This window comes from Tasmannia lanceolata, unplaced genomic scaffold (assembly GCF_043159265.1).
Source record: "Tasmannia lanceolata isolate RefF3 unplaced genomic scaffold, GAP_Taslan_0.1 ptg000023l, whole genome shotgun sequence".
Lineage (NCBI taxonomy): Eukaryota > Viridiplantae > Streptophyta > Magnoliopsida > Canellales > Winteraceae > Tasmannia > Tasmannia lanceolata.
The window spans coordinates 5,484,097-5,495,529 of NW_027518700.1; the positions used below are offsets into that span (position 1 = coordinate 5,484,097).

Consider the following 11,433-nt stretch of genomic DNA (forward strand, 5'->3'; position numbering starts at 1 on the left):
TGATCTCAGCCCTCGATCTCAACCTTCCACTATAGATCGAGGGCTGAGATCATCCTAAGGAAATGATTTTTGGGGCACAAGCTATTCATGTTGTGGCCCATCAAATGGACGGTGTGGATAATCCCAAGGTGTGAGATGTACAATACGTTACGCCGGTTTGTTTTAGATTTTGAGAACCGATTGCGACTCCGGAACTGGTTAGAACTGATTATTGGACTCAAAATTAGACGTAAATTTGAGTCTAATAATCAGTTTTGAACTCACAATCAGTTCTCATAATCCAAAACAAACAGGGCCTTTGTAAATATAATTAATACTCGACTATTACAGGCTTACATGGCTACTTACACTAACATAATATCATTACCATGTTTTAATAATTGCACAAACTCATCTTGTCCTTTATTTTGTAATTGGCTTCTGAGAGCTTTTTTGGGGGAGTTGTAATTAGGAGTGGACATGGTTCCGGTTCGAACCGAGGAACCGAACCGAACCAGCACATATGGTTCGGTTCGGTTCGGTTCTATATTTATATAGTTTGGTTCCAGTTCTGATATCCTGGAACCGATGGAAATTCGGTTCGGTTTTGGGTTTGGGATCTCGGAACCGAAAACCGAACCAAGAACCGACCCTCACCTTAAAATCCAATGCCTCATCGCTTTGCCTTTAAAATTTTAATTCACCCCCCAAATTTGTGCTTGATTATTCCAAATTTGTGCATGTTTGTAGGTCATATATAATTTTTGCACTGCTCAAATTTGTGCAAATTTGTGCTTGATTATTCCAAATTCGTGCATGTTAGTGTTTGTAGACTTGTAGTTCATATATAAACATAACCGAACCGATTATAAATACGATTAGTTAAAATATCTACATTTGGTGAAGGTTGGGTAAACCCAGAACCAAACCGAACCGAACCGAACCAAACCGATTATATATGGTTCTGGTTCGGTTCCAAACATATATGGTTCGGTTCTGGTTCCAATTTCAGGGAACCGATTATATATGGTTCGGTTCTGGGTATACCCCAAAACCGAACCATGTCCACCCCTGTTGTAATAACTGTTGACAGCTGTTTGAATAATAAAAGACAAGAAGAGATGGTGCAATTATTAAACGTGGCAGTGCCAATATCATTACCCTAAAACCCTCTTTTTTCGTACCAAAACCCCTTTCAAAATCCATACATATAAATACTCTATTTGTCCGAACTCTTTAGAAGCTTAGAAACCCTAGAAATGGCGGGAGGGGAAGAAAGAGAAATAAAAATCCACAGATTTCCCCAATCCAAATACGTAGATGCCGTCCGATGGCTCTCTCCTCTCTCCGCGTTCGACAGATTCATAGTCCTAGCCCTTCACGATTCCGATTCCTCTTCCTCTTCCCTCGAAATTCATGCCCTAAATCATCAAAACCCTAACCCTAACCCTCCAAATCTCCACCTCCAATCTTCATGGATTTCCCATTCCAGAATCACATCCCTTAAAATCTCTCAAACCCCTCAAAAACCCCTTCTCGTCGCCTCCACTCTCGCAGGTTCTCTGCATTTCCTCTTCACCGATCCCATCGAGGCGTCTCTCGAATCCGAGCTCTCGATTGATGATAAATCGTTCCATAGAGGACCTGTGTCTGGGATTGATTTGCAAGGAGGAGGGTTTGAGTGTGTGAGTGTTGGTGAAGATGGGAGGGTGAATTTGGTGAGTTTGGGGGAATCTAAGTTAAATTATCGGCGGGTTTTTGATAGCCAAGGGTTGGTTTCTTATACGGCGGCTAGGTGGGCTTCGCCGGCCGAGTTTGCGACGGGGAGTTTGGGGTTTAATCTTCAGTGGTGGGATCAGAGAAAGCCTGGTGGGATTGTTTCACATTTCAAGGGTGATTGGTAAGGGTTCTTTGTAGCTATATGATTTCTAGTTCTGGCCATTTTTGTGTGTCCATGAAGGGGATTTTGTGTATTCTTTTTTCCTCAGAAAACCAAATAGATATATGCTTTTGTAGATAACCGAATAAATTATTAATGCCCTGCACATTTTTGAATTCAAAACTGATTATTGGACTCAAACTTAAATGTAATTTTGCATCCAACAATCAGTTTTGGACTCAAAATCTGTGAAACAACCAATTACTCCAAAAGCTTAAGCTGTTAGAGTTGGTGTAATTTAATCATTTATACTTCAACACTGACCCCTCTTCTTGTGTTGGTCTTACACGTGGATTTTTAATATCAAGGAGTTGTTTGGTTTTGAACCCAGGACCCATCGTGAGGCAATAGATCTGATACCATGTTAAACAACCAATTAGTCTAAAAGCTTAAGCTGTTAGAGTTGGTGTTATATAATCATTTATACTTCAACAAAATCAATTCTCAGAATCCAAAACGTAAAGGTTCTGTGTCTGAAAAATGAAACTAAAGTACCATGGCAAGATATTAACAAACTCAAGTCTGATATGACTTGCTTTTCCATATTTACTTTAGACAAGCTTTCCGGAAACATCATTCAAAAGGAATTTTCTTTAAAAAAAATCATGATTCTGTCTGTTGAGCGAAATTATCACTTTTTTTTTTTTTTAATGGTGTCTGTGATCTTCTATCAGGTTGCTTTTATGTATGTGTCTCCCTCTAAAGGAAATTCCGCCCTGTTTAATTTTCTAAATGCATCCTTGTGTAAAGATAAGCCCTATCCCCTTGTACCGTTGAGCCTAGATACTTGTGAATCCTTTCTTTCACCCTTTTTTTAATCATATCTTGATGTGTATTTGGAGTTTTTAAAGTGCTGTGCTGCAGGGATCGAGGCACTACAAGTGGAATTATACATTCCATTGATATTCATCCATCACGAAAGCATGTTTGTGTGGTAAGATGCTCGTGGAGTTCTTGTCTTTGCAAGCAACTATTTCATAAAAATGTGCCAAATGTTGGGTTTTGTGTCCTCTGCAGATTTAGTTTTTGGCTCCATCGTTATTGTTATTATATGCCACTAAGGATTACAAAATATATCACTCACTGTCAACTCTCAATGTGTGAGTTAAAGGCTTGGGATTAAGAGGAATTCGCAGAACTAGAGTAAATTCTGTTGATAGTAGGAAAATAACAGAAAATCTATTTATTTCAGTAATTTTGACATCGTAAGCTCTTAAAGCAGATTTATTTTCTGATGGTATATCTGCTAGTTAACCATTTTCTAATTGATTTAAAAAAAAAAGAAAAAAAAAGAAATCTTCAATCTGTCAAGATAAATGCCAAATTCCTATTTCTACTGTGGAATTCCAACAATTTAATTATTTTCGAACCCTTGAAACACTTGAAACTGTGTTAATTGGGTAACTGAATGACATTAGGTTCTCAATGCTGTATTTTGTAAAAGCAACTTCAATGAACAGATTTTTTTTTTCACCTGATGATGTGTGGGTCTGAATATTAGAACCTGTGCACAATCAATGTTTTGTTTGTCAGAGATAGGTTGATGTGTCTTTCTGCTGAGTGAGAAAGATACTTATCTTCAATTCTTTCCAAACTGCCTTTGATTTTCAGTGGAAGTTGATGTAGGATCAATATGGGAAGGAAAATCTACTACGGAAAATTCTGATCTGACCTAGCATCAGATTGAATGTTTTCAACTGACTGGGTTCAGGTTCAAGGAGTAATAAGGGTTTAACAGATTAATCAAAATGAACTGACTGGTGTTAACGATATTATCTAGAGGATTTGGATGTAACAAAGACATCCTAACAGTTACTTTAAAAGTTAAATAATCAAAAGGTTCAAAACTGCAAGAGTAACAGATGTGGAGATTTAACACTAAGATAGAAACCCTGGTGTCTAAAAATGATCATGGGGGGTTTTTCTAACAAATATGGAAACTCAGACTTCAAAGAAAACTGCTTGCAGGGTTGGAAGAAATTGATAACAATCCAAGATGAGGGCGTGTGCCTCCTAAGTACATGGGGTTTCCATTTAAAAAATAATCCAAGATGAATTAGAAATTTGAAAACAGGAATTCTAATTCTAGAACTAAAAAGAAAAGAAAAGAACTAGATGATCTTGATAAAAGATGAACAAGAACTCAGGAGAGTGAACATATCTAAAGACCCGAATTAATAGAAAAAGCAATGAATATATTAGCATCACACTAACGCAATCCAAGGAATCACCCCAAGGGGACCCTAGACATGACAACTTGATGAGCAGAAATTTCTTCCATGGCTTTGAAAAAATTGCAAAAAAGTCTTTTTATTTATCCAATTCATCATAATGCTGATTGTTCTAGCTCTTTACACACACACACACACACACACACACACACACACACACACACACACACACACTTATATTTAGGGATTTGCTAGTATTCATCACAGAAGGCATTTCACTGGCCGGTTGTTGCATGAGAGCAGCCACATAGGCTCACTTTTCAACAGATTTTGTCTTATTCATTTAATTCATATGAGGTGGCTGCTCTCTCGCGTAACATGCAGCCCTCGAAATACCTAGCAAATCCCATATATTTATAGTCTTCTCCCGACAACTTGCTATTAGACTCCTAACTAAATTAGCAAGTAGACTCTTAACTTAGCCCACTTACATTTCTAGTTAAAAGTTAAAACCAGCCTTCTAACAACACCCTAAACAAAGAAACAAATAATTACCATCCTAATTGAATCGTATGACTCTCCTCTATACTTCTAGAGACTTGTCCAATTGAATTACAAACTAAAATAAATAAAAACCCCTAAGTGGGCCCATGTTGTAGGCTCCTTATTATCAAAGAACAAGTTATAGACGACTCTTTGACTGTAGTATAACCATGGTTTTAAATTTCGACCGGTGGAGACCGACACCGAAATCGATAAAAACCGAAACGGTCATTTATTTCGGCTGAAATTTCGGTTGTTTCGAAATTTCAGGGTCCGAAACCGAAATTTTAAACCTTGAGTATAACAAATAGTGACTTGTCAAAAACATACTTCCCACCTGTATCCTTCTAATGTTGCTTCAAAATGACGCTGGGTAGTCCCCAAAGGCCTCACTTCAGCAGATGCTTAAGTACCATTTCTAGAGCCTCTTTTTCCTGCTCTTCTTGATCCCTGTCAGAGGTGCTATACATTATGATAATACCTCTAATTCTACATCTTTATGTCTTTTAAATTTTGTGTCTTTAATGTTTGAACTTTGAAGATCCTTGAATATGTCTAGTTTTCTTTGAAGAAGAGAAGGCAAAGAAGTTTAGGATGCTTCCAGGATTCTTGAAATTGTTGTTGTTGTTGTTTTTTTTTTCTTTTTCTTTTTGTGTGTGTGTGTGGGGGGGGGGATCACTCGGGTTGGATTGTCATGGCTTGTGAGTGTTCCCTTTTAAATGCCATAGGTGCATACACCAGGCATTTTAAAGGTTGTAGATGCTGGTCATGTAGTAAAAAAAATAGAGGAGCATCACGAGGATAGTATTTTCAATCAACTAACACAGATAGCAAAAGGAGGTCAGACCATGCCAATGAACTAAAAATATGGAAGTAGCTTCCATAGGTGGTTGCCAGACACGAGTCAGTATATTAAGAATATTTTTCTTTTCTTTTTTTGAGAAAAGTAACTGAACTACAAATGATGGGGACAAGGCATCCCCTCATACATCCGCAGCTACACTCAAATCAGTGGTGTTTCTGGTTCTGTTTCAAAGCAAGAAGGGGCTGAGCTCAAACTACAACAACAGTAGAGCCACAGAAACCTCCCGACACCGTTATTTCATATGCATATTGAGGGATGGCTGAATTTGGCAGGGTCTGCACTGCGAAACCTGCACTGCGTATTCTCTCAAGGTGATATGTTCCCAATCCTTTCGACACCTCCTTTCCATCAACCCAAAACGGGCTACCCTTTATCCCTTAGAATTGGCAATCCGCATTTGTGGCCTCAACTGGTACCTTGTATGATTATCATATCCTCCTCTTCGCCCTTTTTTCGTCTAAACTATCCTCATCTTCATTTGCCGACCTCTGCATATGCTGAAATTTAGGCTCGGTGTGCTGCACCAAATCTCTAATTTCGCCAATGATACTATAGCGCCCATGGTCCGATTGCTTTGCCACATGCCCTTGCAATAATGTTGGATGATTCCCCATCGATTATTAGTGGTCCCTAGCCATTAGTTGCATACCATCTCAGGCCCCACAACAAAGCTCTTGCTTCAGCCTCATTTGCCTCACATACACTTGCAGTCCCTGAAAAAGAGAGAAGTTTCTGTCCTTCTGAGTTTCGAAAAAGACCCCCAATGCCGGCACGACCCGGGTTCCCTTTTGACCTACCATCAAAGTTCAATTTGATCCATCGTGGGAGTGGAGGAACCCACTTTGGAGTCACTTTTACTGCACTTTTTTTCTCAGCCATAATCACTTTCCAATTCCTGAGAATCTCTCCAATACTATAGTTCAGTGCATCCTTACTCATCCTACTCCAATGAATGCGATCGGTTTCGATTTTTAGAGCAATTTTACCCCAACATCTTTCCTTTCCCTTGAAGACCCTGCTCTCTCTCTCTCTCTCTCTCTCTCTCTCTCTCTCTCTCTCTCCACAAATGCCAAATAATGGCGAATGGAACAAGCAGCCACATTGCCTAATCCGCATCTCCGAAAGCTCCTCCGCTCCAATCCACCGTTATTTGCTTAATTGTCCCTTGAAGAGTCCATGCAAGTCCGAAACTTTTGACGATGTTCATCCATTGTTGGCACAAGAATGGGCATTGAATCATTAAATGATGTAATGATTCGTCATAAGCCATACATAACACGCACAAACTAGCAAGCTTGCCTTTTCCCTTTTGTAGACGGTCACACGTGTTGATCTTTCTCCTAGTCACCGACCAACCGAAGGTCACGACTTGTGGTGGGGCCCGAGATTTCCATACTCTTGCGCACGGGGATACTCCTTTAGGTAATGAAGCCAACCGGTAGAAAAATGAAACCGAAAAGGAGCCAGTGTGGTCCGGCATCCAAATCCTTCGATCCAAGATGTTAGTGGAACAACAAGAAGAATATAGGCGTGACATGAGTTTGGCTAGACACCCTATTTCCTTATCTTTTAGATTTTGCCTAAGCCTAATCGACCACACACTATCCCCATCACCCCTTCTCCATATAGTCACTCACCGTCGCCTCCCTATAAAGAGGTATAGCCTCGGAAATGCATGGCACAGACTTGACTCTCCTAACCAAAGATCTACCCAAAAACATGTCCCATCCCCCCTTCCCACTCTAAACCTGATCAAGAGATTATGACATGACCTGGAATGACATATTGACTTCAATGCACCCAAGCCTTTGCCCAAGAATATAACAATGCATGTAATATCTTCAAACCAGTAAAATGTAGCCTCCTTTAATAGGAATACTTGGAAGATTCTGGCACACTTCTCATCTCTGGTTTTTTGTGCCATCTTCATCAAGCACTCTTTGAAATTATACTAGATATCAGGGATAGGATGACAAACGGATGCCTTCCTTCAATAAATTTTGCAAAAAAGTGGTAAATGCATGTAAAACCTCTGTTGTTTCCTAGATCTCTGACTAGATTGCTACTCCTGTTCGGAGCTCAAACTGAGAAATTCTCCAATTTTTACAGAACATTTCTGTCATAGGAAAGAGAAAGTAGGAATTCAAGAATGATTAAGTACTGCTCAATGAGCTTTAACACTATATTTTGTGCGTCCTTGTGAGAGTTTTGAAGTGAGAAATGTACCTTCTTCGAGGCTGCGTCTTAAAGTTGTGTTGTGCCTTCATGTAGACTTCCACTGTTGAAGTTTTGATGACATTAAAAGCAGTAGAAACTTCAATCATTTGTGAGTAATAACACTTAGGTTTTCTGTTTCATGCAGTGGAATCCTTCGGATGGAGTTCTTATGTGGTAGACGAGACACAAAGAAACACTGCAAATAAGCTTCAGCTCCTGCATGCTTTATTACTCGAGGAATGCTAGACTTACATGTGCCCTTGCAAAGAAAGGGGGCAAAGGGTGCCCCTATTGGTCAAATCCCATTTAAGATGGCACAGAAAATTAAGATCATTGCTGTCTTTAATGGGATTTGACCAATAGTGGCGCCCTTTGCCCTCTTTTTTTGCAAGGGCGCCTTTGAATCTAGCATTCCTCTTATTACTCTAGCTTAACATTTGAATTTACATTTGTTACTTTGTTAGCTAGTTTCGAAGTACTATTGTTTTTTCATTACCTTTACTGTGTGTTTTCTACTTGATTGCCATTTGTAGTTTCTATTATTTCTATCACCTCATTCCGAACTTTTGCGTTCTTTTGGCACTATTTTTTCTTTAATTAGGCCATGATATACTGATTCTTCTAAGCATTTGAAGGTAGGGGGTTCTTCTGGAACTGTCTTTGCTTGGGACCTTCGCTGGCAAAAACAACCAATCATTCTCTCTGGAATTGGGCTGAACGAAGCAGCTCCCCCACCTTCCGAAAGTGAGGTGTGGGAGGTCCAATATGACAGCCACATGCTGTCTTCAAATACTGTATCGTCGACCTCTGCCAGAATTCTACCCATTATGATGTGCTCAGAAGATGGGATACTGGCTGTTCTTGAGCAAGGTATGCTCACTCAATTTAATAGGATTTGCAATTTCAACAATACTTCCATGAATTTTTCCAATTGTTTCAAACGTGTGTGTGTGTGTGTGTGTGTGTGTGTATATATATATATATATATGTATATATATATATATATGTATATATATATATATATATATATATATATATATATATATATATATATATATATATAGGGAGCTTACCCAGGCAAACTCCCCAAAAATACGGTACAGCCAACCCCATAGGATGATCCAAACTGTCCATTCAGATAGCCACAGTAAGTAGATGGTTCCCCAAAAATCATGTCCATGAGATGATCCTAACTTCTGATCTTTATCACACCCCAGAAAGTTGGTCTTGATTTTGACTTTTATCACACCCGAGAAAGTTCTTTGATACAATAAATTGCTCCAATCTATGAAGAATTTGGTTGTGCTGGTTGTTTTCCTGTGAGTTCCTTGCTCCCCCCAATGGACTGTCTCTGCGCATGTTTAATTAGATACAATCTGAAACAAATGCATACTTATTCTTTCTCCGCTTCTCCCTCTTTCTCCTGAGCAAAATCGACGGGGTTAAAATTAACAAACACCTGAGTGTGTTTAATTCAGCTTCCCTTGACATCTCTCCTCCATTTCTTCATCTTCTGTCTTAATTCTTGTCAGGATTTTTCCTGTTTTTATCCACTACTCTATCTCCACTGATAAATGGAGACTTCTGTACGATTGTCTTTTGTGCTTTCTGTATGATTGTCTTTTTTGCTTTCTATGAATAGTTACGAACAATTATATGATTTGCATTATGAATGTTAACGACCGTCCAATGGAGAAATTTGATTTGTTTTGGATCATCCATAATGGGACTTATAAATGAGTTGATTATCAGAGAAACCCTGAATGTATTTTCACCTGCTAATTTTTTTCCTCAGTATAATTCTTGTAACCATAGGGTCGTCTGTTGCATTGACTCCAAATTGCTTGCACCATCTGAAGGAAAAGCTTTTTATTTTTCGCCACTCTATAGTCAAAGGGACTCTTAACATCTCTTTAGTGGCTCATGTGATCATTCATTGTCTTAGCGACAAGTGGCTAACGATTTTGGACTCCACAGGTGAGCAACCCCTTGACGTATTGGCAGAACCGTGTTCAATCAATGGCTTTGATATCGATCCACAAAATCCATCTGTGAGTAGAACCTTCTCGGGACTAAATTACGGTTGTTATGAGTTTAATTTACATGGGAGCTACAAATAAAATTGAATACATTTGGTGGGCTGGATTTGATTCTTGGAAATATTTTGCAGGATGTGATCTGCAATTTGGAATGGGAAGCCATAGCCATCTTAATGAGACCATGACACAACTTAGTGAAATACTGCAAAAGAATTTACTGAATGAGAACTGTTCTTCCAGGCGTGATTTGAAGGTTCAGAAAATCAGCAATCATAATTGTGTTGGGTGGTTCTCCTAATCACTTGGCAAGAAAGCCTCTGTAGATTATTTTCCTACATTGGCACCTTCCATCTGGATATAGGAAGCTCCATGGGATTTTGTGGCTATGACTGGGTGACTGTACAAATTAATTTTAAACCTTAGTATATGGATCCAATGGACAATGTTCGGATCCAAATTCTGTGGTCCAATACTTTCAATTAACGTTCAGATCATATAGCCACCTCTAAGATTTTCCATTGATTTGTATCTCCTTTCCATTTTCCTCATTCTACATAGATTTAACCCCAGAAATGATCCATGTGACCTTACCTTGAACGATATAGGTCAGTGGGCCACGTTGAGTGCGTATCCATCTGACGGTCAGGATTGTTTGATCAACATGAATTTTAAGTTGTGACTTGTGACACATTTATGATTATATGGTGATAAATAGGGTTGGCAATTTCACCCGTTAAAACGGGGATCCGCCTTCCGGGGCGGAGACGGGGTCTTAAAAAATTCCCAGAAGCGGGGATGGGGCGGAGATGGGGATGGAGATTGACCCGCCCCGCCCTGTTTTAATATGCAAGCCATTATCAATATCCTCTTATTTTAGTATTGTTGTAGTGTTTTTTAAGTTAATAGTAAATTTTTTTTATGCTAGTAATAGTGGCACTACTATATGTTGATAAGTGCACAAACACAGCTTGTCTCTTTCTTTTTTTGGGGTGTTAAAAAGCTTTTTTGAGGTGAGGATTTTTGTGTGAGGCGGGGATGCGGCAGAGATGGGGATTAGGTATTGCCTGTGGGGCGGGGATGGGGATTCCCCGACACCCCCCCAGAAGCTGGGACGGGGAATGCAACGTCCGGCCCCGCCCCGTTGCCAGCCCTAGTGATAAATTCGAAAATAAACACTACTCCATTGAGTAAGTCCATAAATGGGGCCTACCCAAAGCAATCAAAACTGGTGGGTCCCTCTCTTTTCTGGTCAGATGATGAAAGTCCATCATCCAAGATTAGCATTGCTTTCTGCCACCAAAGGGTGCAACTCGGGTAGGGTTGGGTCCAACCCGACCAGACCAGACCTGGGGAACCCTTCTTGACCCGATTTCCAACATGACAAGGTTTAACCTAACCCGAACTAAGGAACCCTTTTGTCCAGCCCGAATCCGAACCCGACCTGACCCAACTCGAGTTTTTACAAAAAAAAAAAAAAAAAGATAAAAAAAACCATAAAAAATGTCGGGTTTTACTCGGGTCGGGTTGCCCAAACCCGAATCCGACCCGAACTCAAACCCAGGTTGGGAAAATTCGACCCGGCCCCACCCGACCGACTTTTTTTGGGTTGAACCCGACCCGGATATCCAAAAGTATTTGGCATATATCTAGGAATCTCCTCAAACCCAGGTCAGTTTTGCT

The 11,433-nt window shown here is 39.7% G+C and overlaps 1 protein-coding gene across 1 annotated transcript; it reads left to right on the plus strand.

Annotated features, from left to right (window-relative positions):
* Positions 1 to 1,194: 1,194 nt before the first annotated feature.
* On the plus strand, positions 1,195 to 10,279 carry LOC143856439 (Transducin/WD40 repeat-like superfamily protein). Its single transcript, XM_077366653.1, has 5 exons — positions 1,195 to 1,879; positions 2,783 to 2,852; positions 8,350 to 8,584; positions 9,692 to 9,765; positions 9,885 to 10,279. The coding sequence occupies exons 1-5, from the start codon at positions 1,239 to 1,241 to the stop codon at positions 9,936 to 9,938; spliced, it is 1,074 nt and encodes a 357-aa protein (XP_077222768.1). The 5' UTR covers positions 1,195 to 1,238; the 3' UTR covers positions 9,939 to 10,279.
* Positions 10,280 to 11,433: the final 1,154 nt, after the last annotated feature.

Bases quoted from the DNA above. Each gene is read 5' to 3' on its own strand.
- LOC143856439 (XM_077366653.1), top strand. From the start codon at position 1,239: ATGGCGGGAGGGGAAGAAAGAGAAATAAAAATCCACAGATTTCCCCAA. The intron at 2,853-8,349 runs GTAAGATGCTCG...AAGCATTTGAAG, and splicing joins CACGAAAGCATGTTTGTGTG to GTAGGGGGTTCTTCTGGAAC. The intron at 8,585-9,691 runs GTATGCTCACTC...TGGACTCCACAG, and splicing joins ACTGGCTGTTCTTGAGCAAG to GTGAGCAACCCCTTGACGTA.